Here is a 23,491-nt window from a genome sequence, read left to right on the forward strand (position 1 = left end):
ATAGCCCACGTCTCGCAACCATACAACATTGTTGGAACCACTATTCCTTCAAACATAGCCATTTTTGCTTTCGGAGATAATGTTCTCGACTTCCACACATTCTTCAAGGCTCCCAAGATTTTCGCCCCCTCCCCCACCCTATGATTCACTTCCGCTTCCATGGTTCCATCCGCTGCCAGATCCACTCCCAGATATCTAAAACACTTTACTTCCTCCAGTTTTTCTCCATTCAAACTTATCTCGCAATTGACTTGATCCTCAACCCTACTGTACCTAATAACCTTGCTCTTATTCACATTTACTCTTAACTTTCTTCTTTCACACACTTTACCAAACTCAGTCACCAGCTTCTGCAGTTTCTCACATGAATCAGCCACCAGCGCTGTATCATCAGCGAACAACAACTGACTCACTTCCCAAGCTCTCTCATCCCCAAACAGACTTCATACTTGCCCCTCTTCCCAAAACTCTTGCATTCACCTCCCTAACAACCCCATCCATAGACAAATTAAACAACCATGGAGACATCACACACCCCTGCCGCAAACCTACATTCACCGAGAACCAATCACTTTCCTCTCTTCCTACACGTACACATGCCTTACATCCTCGATAAAAACTTTTCACTGCTTTCTAACAACTTGCTTCCCACACCATATATTCTTAGTACCTTCCACAGGGCATCTTTCTACCACTTCTGAAACCACACTGCTCTTCCCCAATCTGATGCTCTGTACATGCCTTCACCCTCTCAATCAATACCCTCCAATATAATTTACCAGGAAAACTCAACAAACTTATACCTCTGTAATTTGAGCACTCACTCTTATCCCCTTTGCCTTTATACAATGGCACTATGCACGCATTCCGCCAATCCTCAGACACCTCACAAATGAGTCATACATACATTAAATAACCTTACCAACCAGTTAACAATAGAGTCACCCCCTTTTTTAATAAATTCCACTGCAATACCATCCAAACCCGCTGCCTTGCCGACTTTCATCTTCCGCAAAGCTTTTACTACCTCTTCTCTTTTTACCTAATCATTTTCCCTAACCCTCTCACTTTGCACACCACCTCGACCAAAACACCCTATATCTGTCACTCTATCATCAAACACATTCAACAAACCTTCAGAATACTCACTCCATCTCCTTCTCACATCACCACTACTTGTTATCACCTCCCCATTAGCCCCCTTCACTGAAGTTCCCATTTGCTCCCTTGTCTTACGCTCTTTATTTACCTCCTTCCAGAACATCTTTTTATTCTCCCCAAAATTTAATGATACTCTCTCACCCCAACTCTCATTTGACCTCTTTTTCATCTCTTGCACCTTTCTCTTGACCTCCTGTCTCTTTCTTTTATACATCTCCCGCTCATTTGCATTTTTTCCCTGCAAAAATCGTCCAAATGCCTCTCTCTTCTCTTTCACTAATAATCTTACTTCTTCATCCCACCACTCACTACCCTCTCTAATCAACCCACCTCCCACGCTTCTCATGCCACAAGCATCTTTTGCGCAAGCCATCACTGCTTCCCTAAATACATCCCATTCCTCCTCCACTCCCCTTACCTCCTTTGTTCTCAACTTTTTCCATTCTGTACTCAGTGTCCCTGGTACTTCCTCACACAAGTCCCCTTCCCAAGCTCACTTACTCTCACCACCCTCTTCCCCCCAACATTCTCTCTTCTTTTCTGAAAACCCATACAAATCTTCACTTTAGCCTCCACAAGATAATGATCAGACATCCCTCCAGTTGTACCTCTCAGCACATTAACATCCAAGAGTCTCTCTTTCGCGCGCCTGCCAATTAACACGTAATCCAATAACGCTCTCTGGCCATCTCTCCTACTTACATACGTATACTTATGTATATCTCGCTTTTTGAAACCAGGTATTCCCAATCACCAGTCCTTTTTCAGCACATAAATCTACAAGCTCTTCACCATTTCCATTTACAACACTGAACACCCCATGTATACCAATTATTCCCTCAACTGCCACACTACTCACCTTTGCATTCAAATCACCCATCACTATAACCCGGTCTTGTGCATCAAAACCACTAACACACTCATTCAGCTGCTCCCAAAACACTGCCTCTCATGATCTTTCTTCTCATGCCATAATATATTTATAATATATATATATATATTATATATAATATATATTATATATCTATTTTTATTTTACTTTGTCGCTGTCTCCCGCGTTAGCGAGGTAGCGCAAGGAAACAGACAAAAGAATGGCCCAACCCACCCACATACACATCTATATACATACACGTCCACACACGCAAATATACATACCTATACATCTCAACGTATATATATATATATATATATATATATATATATATATATATATATAATATATATATATATATTATATATATATATATACATAATTCATACTGTCTCCCTTTATTCATTCCCATCGCCATCTCGCCACACATGAAATAACAACCCCCTCCCCCCTCATGTTTGCGAGGTAGCGCTGGGAGAAGACAACAAAGGCCCCATTCATTCACACTCAGTCTCTAGCTGTCATGTAATAATGCACCGAAACCACAGCTCCCTTTCCACATCCAGGCCCAATAGAACTTCCGTTGGTGTGTACCCCGGAAGTTTCGCATGTCTTGGTTTAGTCCATTAACAGCACGTCGGCCCCAGTATACCTCATTGTTCCAGTTCACTCTATCCCGTGTACGCCTTTCGCCTTTCAAATTCTTTTTCAACCCCATCCTTCCACTTCCAGTTTGGTCTCCCACTTCTTGTTCCATCCACCCCTGACACATATATCCTCTTTGTCTACTATTCCTCACTCATTCTCTCTATATGTCCAGACCATTTCAACACACCCTCTTCTACTATCTCAACAACACTTTTTTTTTTATGACCACACATCTCTCTTACCCTTTCATTACTTACTCGATCAAACCACCTCACACCACATATTGTCCTCAAACATTTCATTTCCTACACATCCACCTTCCTCAATAGAGCCTTATCTGTAGCTCATGGCTCGCAGCCATATGATATTCTTTAGACTACTATTCCTTCAAACATACCTATTTTTGCTGTTCCACATAATTACTTTTCTTTCCACTCCTTCTTCAGCGCCTCCAGAACCTTCCACTTCCATGGTTCCATTCGCTGCCATGTCCAATCCCAGGCACCTAAAACATTTCTCTTCCTCTAAATTTTTTTTCCATTCAAATTCACCCAACAGGTAACCTGTCCCTCAACCCTGCTAAATCTAATAACCTTGCTGTCACTCAACTTTCTCCTTTCACATACTCTTTCTAACTCATTCACCAACTTCTGCAGTTTTTCACTTAAATCTGCCACCAGTGCTGTGTCATCAGCAAACAATAGACTCACATCCCAGGCCCTCTCATTACCCACAGATTGCATACTTGCTCCTCTCTCCAAGACCCTTGCATTTACCTCCCTAACCACCCCATCCATAAACAAAATGAACAACCACAATTACAGCACACACTCCTGCCACAGACCACCCTTCACTTGGAAGCATTTACTCTCCTCTCTCCCTATTTGTACACATGCTTTACACCCTTGATAAAAACTCCTCTCTGCTTTTGCATGGTTCCTCCCACACCGTGTATTCTTAAGACTTTCCACAAGACATCTCTAGATCTATAAATGCCACATACAAAGCCATCTGTTTCTGCAAGATTTTCTCACACACATTCTTTAAAATAAACACCTGATCCACACATCCTCTACATCTTCTGTTACCACACTGCTCCTATCCAGTCTGATGCTGTGTACATGCTTTCACTATCTCGATCAGATGGCTTGGTGAGGAAGATAAATGCTAGAGTCTTTGAGAAAGGGGCAAGTAAGCCGTCTGTTGGGGATGAAAAGGCCTGGGAAGTGAGTTAGCTTCATTTGAAAGGAGAAAGTTTAGAGTAATTGTGAATAAAAGCAAGGTTATTAGGTTCAACAGGGTTGAGGGACAAGTTAGTTGGGATGTAAGTTTTAATGGAGAAAAATTGGAGGAAGTGAAGTGTTTTAGATATCTGGGAGTGGGTTTGGCAACGGATGGAACCATTGAAGCGGAAGTGGATCATAGGGTGGGGAAGGGGGCGAAGGTTGTGGGGGTGAAGAAGAATGTGTGGAAAGAGAAAATGTTATCTTAGAGAGCAAGAATGGGTATGTTTGAAGGAATAGTAGTTCCAACAATATTGTATGGTTGCAAGACATGTCGATAGATAGAGTTGTACGGAAGAGGATGGATTGTTGAAAATGAATGTTTGAGGACAATATGTGGTGAGGTGGTTTGATCGAGAAGGTAATGGAAAGGGTAAGAGAGATGTGTGGTTGTAAAATAAAAAGTGGTTGAGAGAGCAGAAGAGGGTGTGGTGAAATTGTATGGACATATGGAGAGAATAGGGTGAGGAAAGGTTGACTAAGAGGATATATGGGTCAAAAGTGGAGAGAACAAGGAGAATATGGAGAACAAATTGGAGGTGAAGGGATAGAGTGAAAAAGGTTTGAGCAAACGGACCTGAATATGGAGGAGGGTGATAGGCATACTCTGAATAGAGTGAATTGGAACCATGTGGTATAATGGGGTCGATGTGCTGTCAATGGACTGAACCACGTCATGTGAAACATCTGGGGTAAGCCATGAAAAGGTCTGTGGGGCCTGGATGTGGATAGGGAGCTGTGGTTTCGGTGCATTACACATGACAGCTAGAGACTGAGTGTGAGCAGATGTGGCCTTTCTTCCGTTTCTTGGCGCTGCCTCGCTGATACAAGGGAACGGCGATTGGATGTGGAGGAAAGAGGTGAATGTATATATTATCTTTCTTCTTTTCCTTCATGCATTTGTGCTGTTTTCTGTGGAGAGGGGTGGCGTAGAAATAGATGAAGGTAAGCAAGTATTAATTTGTACACGTGTATATGGATGTTTATATATATATATATATATATATATATATATATATATATATATATATATATATATATATATATATATATATATATATACTTATTTTTATTTTGCTTTGTCGCTGTCTTCCGCGTTTGCGAAGTAGCGCAAGGAAACAGACGAAAGAAATGGCCCAACCAACCCCAATACACATGTATATACATACACGTCCCCACACGCAAATATACATACCCATACATCTCAATGTACACATATATATACACACACAGACATATACATATATACACATGCACACAGTTCACACTGTCTGCCTTTATTCATTCCCATCGCCACCTCGCCACACATGGAAAAACATCCCCCTCCCCCTCCTGTGTGCGAGGTAGCGCTAGGAAAAGACAACAAAGGCCCCATTCGTTCACACTCAGTCTCTAGCCGTCATGCAATAATGCCCGAAACCACAGCTCCCTTTCCACATCCCGGCCCCACACAACTTTCCATGGTTTACCCCAGACGCTTCACATGCCATGATTCAATCCATTGACAACACGTTGACCCCGGTATACCACATCGATCCAATTCACTCTATTCCTTGCCCACCTTTCACCCTCCTGCATGTTCAGGCCCCGATCACTCAAAATCTTTTTCACTCCATCTTTCCACCTCCAATTTGGTCTCCCACTTCTCCTCGTTCCCTCCACCTCCGACACATATATCCTCTTGGTCAATCTTTCCTCACTCATTCTCCATGTGCCCAGACAATTTCAAAACACCCTCTTCTCTCTCAACCACGCTCTTCTTATTTCCACACATCTCTCTTACCCTTACATTACTTACTCGATCAAACCATCTCACACCACATATTGTCCTCAAACATCTCATTTCCAGCACATCCACCCTCCTACGCACTACTCTATCCATAGCCCACGTCTCGCAACCATACAACATTGTTGGAACCACTATTCCTTCAAACATAGCCATTTTTGCTTTCGGAGATAATGTTCTCGACTTCCACACATTCTTCAAGGCTCCCAAGATTTTCGCCCCCTCCCCCACCCTATGATTCACTTCCGCTTCCATGGTTCCATCCGCTGCCAGATCCACTCCCAGATATCTGAAAACACTTTACTTCCTCCAGTTTTTCTCCATTCAAACTTATCTCGCAATTGACTTGATCCTCAACCCTACTGTACCTAATAACCTTGCTCTTATTCACATTTACTCTTAACTTTCTTCTTTCACACACTTTACCAAACTCAGTCACCAGCTTCTGCAGTTTCTCACATGAATCAGCCACCAGCGCTGTATCATCAGCGAACAACAACTGACTCACTTCCCAAGCTCTCTCATCACCAACAGACTTCATACTTGCCCCTCTTCCCAAAACTCTTGCATTCACCTCCCTAACAACCCCATCCATAGACAAATTAAACAACCATGGAGACATCACACACCCCTGCCGCAAACCTACATTCACCGAGAACCAATCACTTTCCTCTCTTCCTACACGTACACATGCCTTACATCCTCGATAAAAACTTTTCACTGCTTCTAACAACTTGCTTCCCACACCATATATTCTTAGTACCTTCCACAGGGCATCTTTCTACCACTTCTGAAACCACACTGCTCTTCCCCAATCTGATGCTCTGTACATGCCTTCACCCTCTCAATCAATACCCTCCAATATAATTTACCAGGAAAACTCAACAAACTTATACCTCTGTAATTTGAGCACTCACTCTTATCCCCTTTGCCTTTATACAATGGCACTATGCACGCATTCCGCCAATCCTCAGACACCTCACCATGAATCATACATACATTAAATAACCTTACCAACCAGTTAACAATAGAGTCACCCCCTTTTTTAATAAATTCCACTGCAATACCATCCAAACCCGCTGCCTTGCCGACTTTCATCTTCCGCAAAGCTTTTACTACCTCTTCTCTTTTTACCAAATCATTTTCCCTAACCCTCTCACTTTGCACACCACCTCGACCAAAACACCCTATATCTGTCACTCTATCATCAAACACATTCAACAAACCTTCAAAATACTCACTCCATCTCCTTCTCACATCACCACTACTTGTTATCACCTCCCCATTAGCCCCCTTCACTGAAGTTCCCATTTGCTCCCTTGTCTTACGCTCTTTATTTACCTCCTTCCAGAACATCTTTTTATTCTCCCCAAAATTTAATGATACTCTCTCACCCCAACTCTCATTTGACCTCTTTTTCATCTCTTGCACCTTTCTCTTGACCTCCTGTCTCTTTCTTTTATACATCTCCCGCTCATTTGCATTTTTTCCCTGCAAAAATCGTCCAAATGCCTCTCTCTTCTCTTTCACTAATAATCTTACTTCTTCATCCCACCACTCACTACCCTCTCTAATCAACCCACCTCCCACGCTTCTCATGCCACAAGCATCTTTTGCGCAAGCCATCACTGCTTCCCTAAATACATCCCATTCCTCCTCCACTCCCCTTACCTCCTTTGTTCTCAACTTTTTCCATTCTGTACTCAGTGTCCCCTGGTACTTCCTCACACAAGTCCCCTTCCCAAGCTCACTTACTCTCACCACCCTCTTCCCCCCAACATTCTCTCTTCTTTTCTGAAAACCCATACAAATCTTCACTTTAGCCTCCACAAGATAATGATCAGACATCCCTCCAGTTGTACCTCTCAGCACATTAACATCCAAGAGTCTCTCTTTCGCGCGCCTGCCAATTAACACGTAATCCAATAACGCTCTCTGGCCATCTCTCCTACTTACATACGTATACTTATGTATATCTCGCTTTTTGAAACCAGGTATTCCCAATCACCAGTCCTTTTTCAGCACATAAATCTACAAGCTCTTCACCATTTCCATTTACAACACTGAACACCCCATGTATACCAATTATTCCCTCAACTGCCACACTACTCACCTTTGCATTCAAATCACCCATCACTATAACCCGGTCTTGTGCATCAAAACCACTAACACACTCATTCAGCTGCTCCCAAAACACTTGCCTCTCATGATCTTTCTTCTCATGCCCATATATATATGTATATATATATATATATATATATATATATATATATATATATATATATATTCTATTTTTTATTTTACTTTGTCGCTGTCTCCCGCGTTAGCGAGGTAGCGCAAGGAAACAGACAAAAGAATGGCCCAACCCACCCACATACACATCTATATACATACACGTCCACACACGCAAATATACATACCTATACATCTCAACGTATATATATATATATATATATATATATATATATATATATATATATATATATATATATATATATATATATATATATATACATAATTCATACTGTCTCCCTTTATTCATTCCCATCGCCATCTCGCCACACATGAAATAACAACCCCCTCCCCCCTCATGTTTGCGAGGTAGCGCTGGGAGAAGACAACAAAGGCCCCATTCATTCACACTCAGTCTCTAGCTGTCATGTAATAATGCACCGAAACCACAGCTCCCTTTGCACATCCAGGCCCCACAGAACTTTCCATGGTTTACCCTAGACGCTTCACATGCCCTGGTTCAATCTATTGACAGCACGTCGACCCCAGTATACCACATCGCTCCAATTCACTCTATTCCTTGCACGCCTTTCACCCTACTGCATGTTCAGGCCCCGATCACTCAAAATCTTTTTCACTCCATCTTTCCACCTCCAATTTGGTCTCCCACTTCTCGTTTCCTCCACCTCTGACACATATATCCTCTTTGTCAATCTTTCCTCACTCATTCTCTTCATGTGACCAAATCATTTCAAAACACCCTCTTCTGCTTTCTCAACCACACGCTTTTTATTACAACACATCTCTCTTACTCTATTATTACTTACTCGATCAAACCACCTCATACCACATATTGTCCTCAAACATCTCATTTCCAGCACATCCACCCTCCTGCGCACAACTCTATCCATAGCCCGGGGTCGACGTGCTGTCAATGGATTGAACGAGTGCATGTGAAGCGTCGGGTAAACCATGGAAAGTTTTGTGGGTCCTGGATGTGGAAAGGGAGCTGTGGTTTCGGTGCATTATACATGACTGCTAGAGACTAAGTGTGAACGAATATGGCCTTTGTTGTTTTTCCTAGCGCTACTTCGCGCACATGCGGGGGGAGGGGATTTTCATTTCATGTGTGGCGGGGTGGCGTCGGAATGAATAAGGGCAGACAGTATGAATTATGCACATGTGTATATATGTATATGTCTCTGTGTATATATATGTATACGTTGAGATGTATAGGTATGTATATGTGCGTGTGTGGACGTGTATGTATATCCGTGTGTATGTGGGTGGGTTGGGCCATTCTTTCGTCTGTTTCCTTGCGCTACCTCGCTAACGCGGGAGACAACGAGAAAGGATGATGAATATATATATATATATATATATATATATATATATATATATATATATATATATATATATATATATATATATGGGTTTGTATGTAGCATTTATGGATTTGGAGAAGGCATATGATAGAGTTGATAGAGATGCTCTGTGGAAGGTATTAAGAGTATATGGTGTGGGAGGCAAGTTACTAGAAGCAGTGAAAAGGTTTTACCGAGGATGTAATGCATGTGTACGAATAGGAAGAGTGGAAAGTGATTGGTTCTTAGTGAATGTCGATTTGCGGCAAGGGTGCGTGATGTCTCCATGGATGTTTAATTTGTTTATGGATGGGGTTGTTAGGGAGGTGAATGCAAGAGTTGTGTCTATACGTTGGATCATCAGGGAAGACTGTTAGGTTAGCATAGAATATGACTGCTTAGTGGACTCACTACCTAATGATATCGCGGTTCAGTACTCCACAAAGATGCACCGTGGTGTCTCAGATATCGAGATCCCCCTATGAACAGAGGAATGAACCTACAGGAAATGCTAGTCCTCTCACATTCGACTCTTTCACAGCTTCTGCATCAAACCTTTACCATCATATGTTACCTTAGTGAAATTACTTCATTTTTTCTCTTATACAAAGTGATTTACGGTGCTCTTAAATAATTTGCATTATTTGTAACTTTTGTGTTTGATTACTCATGTATGTCCCATATGGTGTAGCCTTTAGGATGGCTTAGTAATGATCAAAGTTTGTGTGTGTGTGTGTGCAGGTGGAGGAGGTGGAGTGGGAGCCTGGGTCAGCCGCCAGACTGGTCACCTGTGGCCACAACCACGTCAAGTTCTGGAAGTTAAGTGGAAATGTCTTACAGGTGAGTCTGACAATGGATCCTAGAATGGCAGTAAAGATGATATGATACACAATGCCAGTAAAGATGATATGATACACTTTAACTTTAGAAGCAGGAGAGTAGGTTAATCCTATCGTAGAATGCCAGTAAAGATGATATGATACACGTTAACTTTAGAAGCAGGAGAGTAGGTTAATCCTATCGTAGAATGCCAGTAAAGATGATATGATACACGTTAACTTTAGAAGCAGGAGAGTAGGTTAATCCTATCACTTTGATGTATAGAGGAAGCAAAGCTTTTGGTGTATATGTAGAAGCTATAGAAGAATACAAATATACAAGTTAACGTTAAGAGTTTAGGGGACAATCGATGGTAAAACACACACACACACACACACACACACACACACACACACACACATACATACACACACACATACACATACACATAGTGAACAGGTTTTTGAAAGAGAACAATTGGAGAACATAACACAAGATTAAGCAAGAAATTTGTCAAAAAAAAAAAAAAAAAGATTTAAGGAAGTGCTTTTGTGCAATGAGATTTGTAGATAAATGGAATATAATGACTGAAGATATAGTTGATGCAAACACCGGCCAGAAATCCTTGAAGTTAAATGATATGTTTAAGAGATAAGGACCAACAAATGTACAATTCCCTCCCCGCACAGTGCAAATAGATAATTACAAATAGCTGATTACACACACACACAAACACACACACATATACACATATCAAAATTGTGATATGTATAACAGAGACAATATTAGAGGAAGAAATAAGGAATAGATTGTAAATATTCAGGGTTATGATAGAGGAAAGACCGCAGAAGAGGAACAATAATGATAATAGATAACAAGGAATTGCATGTGTGAGAAATAAATGAGAGTCTGCAAGTGAAAATGATGATTGATAACCCGAAGATGGAAAATGATCATAGCAACAGTGTATATGCCACCACCTTCCACTGCTAGCAGTACTGAACGAACGGGACTGGCAGAAGAACTAACATTGTTAGAATTCGATGGATTACTTCAGGTTAATGGAAATGATTCAATCAGCTTAATCCTAACATTATACTTCAGTAGTGTTGTTGACCTGAGATGCCTCTGATGCTAAAGCTGAAGTAGATACCATAGACCATTTGCTCCACCATTATATAGGACAGCAACTCTTCCTCCGTCATTTACCCGCTAGGCTTGATGTATTTCGCCACTTACCTTCTTACTCCCTTGCAAAAAAATGCACAGCTGGCGTAAAGCCACAGGAATAAAAGATGGAAACAGCTTTATAAGTCAGGTTTTGCACAAAATAAACTTTGATAATGAAAACAAACATACAGTCAACTGATATCGAACAAGATCAAACAAAAATACCAGAGAGAAGATGGAAACAGCTTTATAAGTCTGGTTTTGCACAAAATAAACCTTGGTAATGAAAACCAATATATAGTCCACTTGTATCGAACAAGATCAAACAAAAATACCAGAAGCATTATGATCTGTGTGAACTCTGCTGAATCAAACAGTTTATATATTCGAGATGTTGATGTCAACGCCACACTCATGCCGTCATCGCCTTTCAGACGGTTTCTTGCCTTTGTCTTCATTGCTGCTAAAGTGGAGACACCAGATTCACATTTCATGTGGGGACAGAGAGGACAAGCACCTTGAAGGCTGGCTGAGTAAGACGTGGGAATGAATGAATCAGTTTCATCCAGAAATGAACACCAACTCTTGTGAATGAATGAATCAATGAGTTTCATCCAGAAATCAACCCCACCTCTTGTGAATGAATGAATCAATATATTTCATCCAGAAATCAACACCAACTCTTGTGAATGAATGAATCAATGAGTTTCATCCAGAAATCAACACCAACTCTGTCAACTTCTTCCTTAAGACCATCAGTGGACTGAAGACCAATCAGCTCCACTTTTGCTGGGTCGTCATCATCGTTCATTTCTGACATCGATGGTCAAAGGTCTTAATATCCATCTTTCTGCAGGAATCGTGTCTTCTGGAAAGTAACCGGTGAAGTGATGCTTGAAGATGTTCCAATGTGCTGTGATGTCTTCCTCTACTTCAGGTAACACACCAGGTTCTTCTCTAATGACCTCATCCAAGTTTGGATAATTTGCAAAACTATTTTGCTGAACATTTCGTGCCCGGAAGTCCAGCTTTGTCTGTAATGCCTTCATCTTTTCACCTGCTTCAGCAATGGTTCACTGATTTTCTCTGGAATTGTTTGTTGACTTGGTTAAGATGGGTCAGTATATCTGAGAGGTAAACTAAAGAGGCCATGAACTCTGGATCAGCAAACTTTATCTTAGCACGTAACTCAAACACTCAGTTAAGAATAAGTCCACATGAGAGCTATCTCACCTCATTATGAAGCAGAACAACTGAATACTCGGATCCCATCACATCACAATAAGCTTCGTACCAGCGTTGGTTCGGTGCTCGGGCAAGAATGGAACTAACAGCCTCAATTACTTCTGTACACAATTATTTTCAGATTCTCTGGAAGGGTTTCTGCAGGTACTATATGTATGTGAAGAACAATGCATTGTTTTCACATGAGATGCCTTTAGTTTACAAGTACAGTCAAGCTGACCGGGTATAGTGTATCATTTTTAATTTTCAGGTATAATATATGCATCGTCTGCCATATGAATATTTACCCTCAGGGGTAAGTTTATCCCTGGTTGAGTATCACTGATGTAGAAGGAAGTGCAAAGGGCACGAGAGAATATAAACCTTCCCGTCTATCATAGACCTAATTGTTACATAACGTTCCAGTGAGAGAGAAGAAATTGTGTGCTTATCTTCACAGGAAAAAACAACTTTGTTAATGTAAGGTTTGGGTTGATAGTTGTATGTGACTTGTACAATGAAATTTACAAGAAAGATGTGTTAGTCTTCAATAAAACGAAAGTTGTGATATGGGTATTGGGATAGAGGGAAGTACTCTGGATATAGACAGTCATTATGAACACTTCTCTGAGACATACAATAAAAGTATCACTAAGTGTGTTCCTAAATCCACAATGATAAATTCAAGTAAAAGCAGGTGGTTCACTGAAAGGCATAGAGAGGCAAGAGAGGGGAGGACTCAGCTGTGGAAAAGATACAGAAGCCATCAGAGCAATCAGGCATATGCAAAGTATGAATAGGCTCAAATGTGTATACACAAGAAATGAAATGGAAACACTCTAAGAACATGTAAGGGATAGATGTTCAAGAAAACCAACATTACAACTGTTTCAGAAGATGAAGTTTCAAGATAAGGGACAGAGGAGAACTGATGAAGGAAACGTCTTTTATAGAGAAGAAGAATAAGTTTTAACAAGAATTTTCCGTTTGTGTTCGTGGAAGATTAGATTTTGATGAATGTATGCAGTCTAAGCTGTAATGAGTCCAGGGGAGATTCTAATTATAAAGATATATAAAGGCAACTATGAGCCAATTGGATGAAATGAAAGCAAACTGATCATATGGGATATCTTCCTGGGTCTTGCATGAATGTGCAGAGAAATTAGGTATAATCCATTGAGTCATTTTTGAACACCACAAACAGAACGAAAGCTATCAGAATTATGAAAGCAAGTAAATATTGCACAATTAAAGGAAATAGGAAGATGAACCAGAGAACTGTAGACCTGTGTTCCTTAAAATTACCTATCTTTACTGCATGGAGAATGACTTTAAAACTTTTAGGGCCTCTATCTCTTGAACATTCTCTGCTGTCATACAGCCTCTAGAATATATGTATGCTGTCTGCATCAACTATGTCCTCAGTCATTTTGTTCCATTCATCTGTTGCTCTTATACTTTGAAAGTATTTCTTTACATCTTTAAAAAAAGATCTAATTTCATTTATGTACCATGGTTGCTCGTCCCTATATCTCTTGAACTATTTACTGTCCACATCATTGATCTGTTTTAAAATTAAAGACTGTGATCAGGTCACCCCTAACTTTTTCTTCCAAAATGGGCGTAGTGAGAGCCTGCCACCTTCCCTGTAACTTTTCTTTCTTAATTCTGATACCATCTTCATTGCCCTCCTCTGGACCTTCTTTGTTTGCTCTTTGTACTTCTTCAGGTGCAGTGACCAAACCTGTCAGGCATATTCAAGTTGTTGTATTATGTAGGGTATGAGTTGCTTTCTAAGAATTTCGTTATATACATAACTGAAGGCTGTTTGATGTTTGCCAGCAGACAGATTGTCTCCTAAGCTATTCTCCTAATATGGGACTCTAGTGATGGGTGGGAGATGATAACTCCCTAATTCTTTTCTCACACACACTCCTTAAGCTTATTTCTTGCTAGACAATACTCATATTGTGGCTGTCTTTTGTTTTGTCTTATTCTCATTACGTTTGCTTGGCATGGATTTCATCAACCATGTATCAGGCCAATTTTGGAGTCTGTTTAGGTTCCCTGGTAAGCTGATGCAATCCTCCTTGCTTTTCACTTCCCTCATGACCTTTGCGTCATCTGCACACATATTCAGATAGGAGCTCATACCTTCAGGCAAGATGTTTACATAGATCAGTAAAAGTAATAGTCGCAGAACTGAACCCTGTGGCACTCCACTGGTCAACTCAATCCACTGGAAAGAGCAATAGGCCCAGAACTGAACACTGTGGCACTCCACTGGTCAACTCAACCCACTGGAAAGAGCAATAGGCCCAGAACTGAACACTGTGACACTCCACTGGTCAACTCAACCCACTGGAAAGAGTAATAGCTCCAGAACTGAACCCTGTGGCACTCCACTGTTCAACTCAACCCACTGGGAAGAGCAATAGGCCCAGAACTGAACACTGTGGCACTCCACTGGTCAGCTCAGCCTACTGGGAAGAGTAATAGGCCAAGAACTGAACCCTGTGGCAACTTGACCCACTGGAAAAGGGCTCCTCGAATGTTCATTATTTGTTCCCTCACACTGAGATGATGTCCTGTTCATTGAAGGTGTCTCCTCCTTATTCCTGCCAGATGATCCAGCTTCTTAATCAGCCTCCTGTGCACTGTGGCATTAATTGCTTTATGGCAATCCTGATACAGACACTCCACCCAGCCTTCCCTTTATCCAAGACTGAGCTCACACTCATGAAACTCCAGGAAATTAGTTGCACATGACCTCCTTTCCCAAAAGCCAAAATTCCTTGATGGAAAGTCATTCTGTTACTGTACAACAATCTTTTCCAGAACCTTCCCCAACACTCGTTAGTGAAACCGATTTGTAATTCATCACCAGTTCTTCATCTCCTTTCTTACATACAGATTATGTCTTTTGCTCTTTTCCACTCGCTTGGCACTCTGGCTCTCTTCTTGACCAAATCTGCACACATCTTTAGCGCACATGATGAAATTTCATCAGAACCATGAGCCTTGTAAGGATCAAGTCCTTTTGATGTTTTTGATATCTTTTCTAGATATTTATATTCATTATACTTTGACGCTGTTTCCCGCGTTAGCGAGGTAGCGCAAGGAAACAGACGAAAGAATGGCCGAACCTACCCACATACGCGTATATACATACACGTCCACAAACGTACATATACATACCTATACATTTCAACGTATACATATATATACATGCACAGACATATACATATATATACACACGTACATACTTCATACTCGCTGCCTTTATTTATTCCCGTCGCCACCCCGCCACACCTGAAATGACACCCCCTTCCCCCAACACGCGCGCGAGGTAGCGCTAGGAAAGGACAACAAAGGCCACATTCGTTTACACTCAGTCTCTAGCTGTCATGTATAATGCACCGAAACCACAGCTACCTTTCCACATCCAGGCCCCACAGAACTTTCTATGGTTTATCCCAGACGCTTCACATGCCCTGGTTCAATCCATTGACAGCACGTCGACCCCGGTATACAACATCGTTTCAATTTACTCTACTCCTTGAACGCCTTTCACCCTCCTGCATGTTCAGGTCCCAATCGCTCAAAATCTTTTTCACTTTATCCTTCACCTCCAATTTGGTCTCCCACTTCTCGTTCCCTCCACCTATGACACATATATCTCCTTTGTCAATCTTTCCTCACTCATTCTCTGCATGTGACCGAACCATTTCAAAACACCCCCTTCTGCTCTCTCAACTAAACTCTTTTTATTACCACACATCTCTCTTACCCTTTCATTACTTACTCGATCAAACCACTTCACACCACATATTGTCCTCAAACATCTCATTTCCAGCACATCCACCCTCCTCCGCACAACCCTATGTATAGCCCACGCCTCGCAACCATAGAGCATTTTGGAACTACTATTCCCTCAAACATAACCATTTTTGCTTTCCAAGATATACTTAGCGTTCATGAGATGGCCTCACTTAGGGCTTCTGTTACTGTGCCATCTCAGCTAACATGAAATAAAAGTCCCGTATGAAAAGCCATGGTATGTAGGTTGGAATCCCTTCCCTTTTACGAAGTTCCTCTCTTACCCACGACCTCCATGTTGCTATACTCTTATTATTGTATTACTGGACGGCTCACTCGAGAGAAGTGACCTTTGTAGAATGAAAACCTGTTTCGTGATTGTGTCTTACGTGTAGTAGTAGTTCATGATGTCTTCCTGCTTCACCTTCTCCTCTTCTTAGAAAAAATTAGTTTTTTTTCCCCTGCCAGTGTTTTTATCAGGATGATGTCTTTTTTTCCTGGGAATTATAAGCTTTTCAGCCTACGTGGCTTGGCAGGAATTGATTGACTCTGTTGTTAAGGTCACGCAGAACTCAAGAGTGCCCTTACGTAAGGTTTAACTGTATATACCATGATGCAGGGAAGGTCAGGTGTGTTCGGGGGCGAGGCCACATCAGACCAGCTGAGCATGACTCACCTTCCTGATGACAGACTGGTGACGGGCACGGCCACTGGCCACCTCTATGTCTGGCAGAAGGGCAAGGTGACCTCAGCCATCAAGGATGTCCATCCGGTGAGTGACCTCAGCCATCAAGGGCGCCCTCCTCCTGGTGAGTGACCTCAGCCAGTAAGAATGTCTTTCTCGTGAGAAACATCGGTCATCAAGGATGTCTGCCAGGTGAGTGGCCTCAGTTGTCAAGGATGCTCACTTGGTGAGTAACCTCAGCTGTCAAGGATACTCACTTGGTGAGTAACCTCAGCTGTCAAGGATACTCACTTGGTGAGTAACCTCAGGTGTCAAGGATGTTCACTTGGTGAGTAAACTCAGCTGTCGAGGATGTCCACTTAGTGAGTCACTTGTGAATGAAACATGAGTGATGAGTTAACTAGTATCAGCTGTGTATGGTATTCGTGTGGTGAGTCGTCAGTACATGGTATGTGTCTGACATTAGTGTAGGTAGTGGATGTGTGGTAGATCAGCTGCACATAGTGGATGTGTGATAGATCAGCTGCACATAGTGGATGTGTGATAGATCAGCTGCACATAGTGGATGTGTGATAGATCAGCTGCACATAGTGGATGTGTGATAGATCAGCTGCACATAGTGGATGTGTGATAGATCAGCTGCGCATAGTGGATGTGTGATAGATCAGCTGCACATAGTGGATGTGTGGTAGATCAGCTGCACATAGTAGATGTGTGATAGATCAGCTGCACATAGTGGATGTGTGATAGATCAGCTGCACATAGTGGATGTGTGATAGATCAGCTGCACATAGTGGATGTGTGATAGATCAGCTGCACATAGTGGATGTGTGGTAGATCAGCTGCACATAGTGGATGTGTGATAGATCAGCTGCACATAGTGATGTGTGATAGATCAGCTGCACATAGTGATGTGTGATAGATCAGCTGCACATAGTGGATGTGTGATAGATCAGCTGCACATAGTGGATGTGTGATAGATCAGCTGCACATAGTGGATGTGTGATAGATCAGCTGCACATAGTGGATGTGTGATAGATCAGCTGCACATGGTGTATGGTTAGTAAATCAACAAATGTAAGTGGTGCACCCTTGCCGACTCAGCTGAGTGGATGAATGTGTCACAAGTGGTATTTACTCAATCACTCACTCAGACCTGAACATTCAGTGGGTAAACCAGAAATTCCACCAACATTTCAGGTGAGCCGCGCATGTTATACATCCCGTCTGGTAACTAGGAACAGAGCATGTTCATCTAGGTCGACCAAAAATGGTACATTTATCGTTTGAAAGCGAAAGTAGTGCTTGATCAAGTGGTAAGAGAGTGTTGCTGGTTACTGGTGTAACAAGGAGTTGCAGATAGTTAATGAATCATAAGTGTTGTAGCTGAAAAGCTCTCAGGAGCTGAAAGATCATAGTATCTATAGTTTACTTCTGACAGTATCATACAGCACCATACAGACATGTAGCAGCAGATGGTTTATGTATATAAAATATCCTGATGTCACCTGAAAGTAGCCTGTTTGTGTGTGTGTGTGTGTGTGTGTGTGTGTGTGTGTTTGGGGGGGCGGTTGGGGGGGGGGGGGTTTCCTCCTAACACAGTTCACCTCATCCTGTTCCCGCCAAAGCTTTCTAGTCTGTGTCTGGCTTCACTGATACTCCCGCATCCTACCACTATGTATATATATCCCCTCACACTGGTATGGGGACTATAAACACGTGTGAATAAAACTAAGCCCTTTTTGTTTTCGCACTTGATCACTTTTCCCCTTATTAGAGAGGTAGCTCTAGGAACAGACAAAGGAAGAGCACATCCACTCACATCTATTCTCTTACTGTCATTAGCCGCAAATGAACCATGGAAGCGGAGGTGAGTCAGAGGGTAGGGGAGGGGGCGAAAGTTCTGGGAGCGATGAAGAATGTGTGGAAGGAGAAAAAGTTATCTTGGAGAGCAAAAATGGGTATGTTTGAAGGAGTAGTGGTTCCAACAATGTTATATGGTTGTGAGACATGGGCAATAGATAGGGTTGTGCGGAGGAGGGTGGATGTGTTGGAAATAAAATGCTTGAGCACAATATGTGGTGTGAGGTGGTTTGATCGAATAAGTAATGAAAGGGTAAGAGAGATGTGTGGTAATAAAAAGTGTGGTTTAAAGAGCAGACGAGGGTGTATTGAAATGGTTTGGTAACATGGACAGAATGAGTTAGGAAAGATTGACAAAGGATATATGTGTCAAAGGTGGAGGGAACGAGAAGTGGGAGACCAAATTGGAGGTGGAAGGATGTAGTGAAAAAGATTTTGAGTAATCGGGGGCTGAACATGCAGGAGGGTGAGAGGCGTGCAAGGAATAGAGTGAATTGGAACGATGTGGTATACCGGGGTCGACGTGCTGTCAGTGGATTGAACCAGGACATGTGAAGCGTCTGGGGTAAACCATGGAAAGTTTTGTGGTGCCTGGATGTGGAAAGGGAGCTGTGGTTTCGCTGCATTATATATGACTGCTAGAGACTGAGTGTGAACGAATGTGGCCTTTGTTGTCCTTTCTTAGCGCTACCTCACATGCGTGCGGGGGGAGGGGATTGTCATTTCATGTGTGGCGGGGTGGCGACGGAATTAATAAAGGCAGCAAGTATGAATTATGTACATGTGTATATATGTATATGTCTGTGTATGTATATATATGTATACGTTGAAATGTATATGTATATGTGCGTGTGTGGACGTGTATATATATACATGTGTATGTGGGTGGGTTGGGCCATTCTTTCATCTGTTTCCTTGCGCTACCTCGCTAACGCGAGAGACAGCGACAAAGTATAATAAATAAATATAATGTATATGTCGGCGTATTTGTATGTATATGTATATATGTATGTGTCTGTATATGTATGTGTATGGGCGTTTATGTATATATACCTGAAAATGAGTGGATGGGTTTGTTCTTCGGATATTTCCTGGCGCTACCTCGCTAACGCAGGAAACGGCAATCACGCACAGTGAGTAGAATATGAATAACTATGTATTCGTATGTATGTATGTATGTATGTACACATTACCTCACCCTCATTCCCTAGGAGTCCCTTGTGTTCTTATGAGTCTGGTGCAGCGATCAGGAAGTTGGCCAAATCCACCGGTCAGGACCATAATTCACCAAGTGTCATGATGTTATGTGTGTGTGTGTGTGTGTCTGTGTGTGTGTGTTTACTGAAAGTGCGAGGCAATGACGTAATCCAGTGTTTGGTGACCTGTATTTATGTTAGTTTCATCGTGTGCGTGATGGGTGTTGTGGTATGATGGAATGGTGGTGTTTGTAGTGTTGTAGTGATGGCTAATGTCCATTGTATGTAAGTGGGGAGCGTTGCTCGTGTTTGTGTGGGGGGGATATGGTCCCTGATGGGTGATCGTCTGGTGGGATGGAGTGTAGACTGAGTTGGGAGGTCGGTTGTTTACTGAGTGATATCAGCGAGAATGTATCCTGTGTATGTTCTGTTTGCTAAGAGTGGCTGGGGGAACTGCGAGTAGAGATTACGAGAGTGTGAAGCATTTTATTTCTGTCTGGGGGTTAGTGTTTAGTTAGAGAGGGAGTAGGTCTAGGGCTGTTGTATGTTTCTGAATACCAAGCCTTGTTGAGATGAGACTGTGTTAAAGAATATCTTTGCTTCATTGTGAAGGTGTTGAGTGTGTGTGGTTGCTCGGCAGCTTTGTTATGTTTGCTCCTAGGAGGCTAGAAGACGAGGCAGGTAATGCATTGTTTAGCGTGGATGGATTGTATGTGTAGGGCATCGAGGGATTATTTTTCTTGGCCACGTCTGATGCCAGGTGATGTTCTGACGGTAATCCGCTGGTGGGATGATGTTATTTGTGTCAGGATTGAATGTCATGTGTGTATGTGATGCCTGGAATGGTTGGTGTTTTGTTAGGATGGAGTGATTGTCCATTCAAGGTGTTGAGGGGATAAAAGAGTGATTGAAGTTTTCTGTGGGGAAGCAGATATTATGTTCAAGGTGATGCTATTGTTCCAGTTGTGTCATGTCGTGCTGCATGTTTGTTGTGGCTGGTGTGATGTCCTGGTGTTGTGCATGTGAGGTCGTCTGCATACGAAAGGATCTTCATGTTGAGGTTTGTCTTAGGTAATGATAGCAGGTCGAGTAGGAAGAGATTGGAGGGAGTTGGAGAGAGAACAGCTCCCTGGGGACTTCATGGTAGAGTTATAGTGTTTTGGAGATGAAGCTATTGTTAGTGACTCTGGCATAGCAGTCGGTTAGAGGTTGGATGGCCACTTTTTTATCATTGTTTTATGAGGATTTGTCGAGAAGGCAGTGTCAGATGCCTAGCTGACGTCTGTTGCTCCTTGTATGAATATTTAGCATTAGTTTTAACCCCCAGAAACCAGGTAGTATCATTACTTTTTTTGAAGAATATTACCAGTAACTAGAAGTTTTTCTCTGTGGTAACTTTAACATGCAGATGTCTCCCCTAGAAGTATTAAGTTTTTTCTTTTATGCAGCAGGTTGGCCACTCCAATTTGGCTGCTTTTATTGTTAGACATGACACACAGTAGCCTGCAGTTGTGATCCTTCATGGTTTTGTCAGATTGTGCAGAGCAAAATCTTATTTACTCAAAATCAGAAGACTGTGATGAGCAACATACATATAATTTCGAACCATTTTGTCCTGTAACAGTGAGGTGTTCAGTCCAATAATTCAAAGTGTATTGATTCCCACTGAACTGTTCATGATACGTTTGAGTCAAACATGTTCACAAAGATACCTTTTCACATTCTTCAATCCACTTCCATGCCTCTGTCCATTGCAGCTTGCTATGTAGAAGGTCTTAGCGAAGGAGGATAGTGTTTACGTGTTCCAAAGATGGCTTTGTGTGCACATCATATCTCTTTGTGTCCTGGTTACCACTTTTGATAATTCAGATTCACACAGTTGACCTCAGTATTCGAAAGACTAAAGCCAACTTAAGTGACCTTCTAGTATTTTGTTTATCTTTTTATACAGTAGTTAACTGCTGATATTGTTGTGTAGGAAGTAGTAATGTTAGATATCAACATCTCTACGTGCATCTTCATCTCATCCATCTTGGTTTTCTATGGTATATATATTTATTTGATATTTAGTTACAGTCTTTTTTTCGAACCTGCTACTTGCTAGAGTAAATCTCAGTTGGATGGATCGATCTTCTTCTTGTCAATAGTTGTTAAAAGGTCAAAGTTACAGAAAACTCATCTTTAATTATGTGTTAATTGAACACCTGGTAGATTTCAGTCTTGCTTCATGAGCCAGAGGTTATGAAGCCACAAGACCACACACACACACACACATACACACCACTGACTGAGTCGTGTCTGCCCAGGGTGGGGTCCTGGTGACTGAGATGTATCCTGGCGGTCTGCTGACGGGAGGTCGTGATGGTACGATCACCTTATTCGACAAGCAGCTCAACAAGGTTGCCATCGTGCCAGGTAATGGATGCCTAACTACCATTACACATGTAATTAACTATTTGTTTTGTACACGGAGGTTTATACGCACGAGCCAACATCTCTTGAATGTCCTTGACTATAATACAACCCCTTAGACTTAAGTATAATGTCTGCATTGAATTTGTTCCCAGTCAGTATGTTTCATTCATCGACCACTCTTATACTTCAAGTGTATTTCTTTATATTCTTATTTACAAATATCTTTATCAAATTTTGATTTTGTTATGTTGTCTGGTTGCTTTTTCCCTACATCCCTCAAAGAAATGTCCTCTCTCCACTTTGTCAGTCTTTAAAAACTTAAACGTTGTGATCAAGTCACCCTTCACACTTCTTTCTTCCAAGATGGGAAAATTTAAAGCCTTCATCCTTTCCCTGTGCCTCAGCTTTCTTAATTCTGGTGCCAATTTAGTTTGTCCTCCTTTAGACATTCTCTGTGAGCTCTTTGTGCCTCTTTAGGTGTGGTGAACAAACCTGAGAAGCATAATTTACTGTCAGCCATACAAAGGATATAATGCTTGATAGATATTACCTTATCCATCATATACCTGAAAGCTGTTCCTGTTATTTCTCAGCAGACAGTTTTTTCTCATTAACTGTTCTTCTAGTACGGGAATCTAGTAACGGGTTAGGAAGATATCTACTCCCAAGTTCTCACAAACAGAATCCTAAATCATATACCCTGCTTGCTATTAACCACACCGAGGCCATCTTTTGCTTTGTCCCATCCACATTACATTTGCTGGGTTGAATTTCACTACCCATGTTTCAGACCAACTTTGAAGCCTGTTTAGGTCCCCTTGTAAGATGATGCAATCTTACTCGCTTTTCACTTCCCTCATGACCTTTGCATCATTTGCAAACATATTCAGGTGGTTTTCCAAGTTGTTATGATAGATCTAAAAAAGTAATGGTCCTAGAACCAAACCCTGTGGCA

The 23,491-nt window shown here is 41.7% G+C and overlaps 1 protein-coding gene across 1 annotated transcript in view; it reads left to right on the plus strand.

Annotated features, from left to right (window-relative positions):
* Positions 1–23,491, plus strand: part of LOC139757733 (echinoderm microtubule-associated protein-like 6) — a 76,755-nt gene that overhangs the window by 16,415 nt on the left and 36,849 nt on the right. Inside the window, exons 5-7 of the mRNA XM_071678484.1 lie at positions 10,087–10,185; positions 16,997–17,149; positions 22,428–22,536. Coding sequence (XP_071534585.1) covers positions 10,087–10,185; positions 16,997–17,149; positions 22,428–22,536 — 361 coding nt within the window. The remainder of the gene's footprint in view (positions 1–10,086; positions 10,186–16,996; positions 17,150–22,427; positions 22,537–23,491) is intronic.

Source organism: Panulirus ornatus, chromosome 28 (assembly GCF_036320965.1).
Source record: "Panulirus ornatus isolate Po-2019 chromosome 28, ASM3632096v1, whole genome shotgun sequence".
Lineage (NCBI taxonomy): Eukaryota > Metazoa > Arthropoda > Malacostraca > Decapoda > Palinuridae > Panulirus > Panulirus ornatus.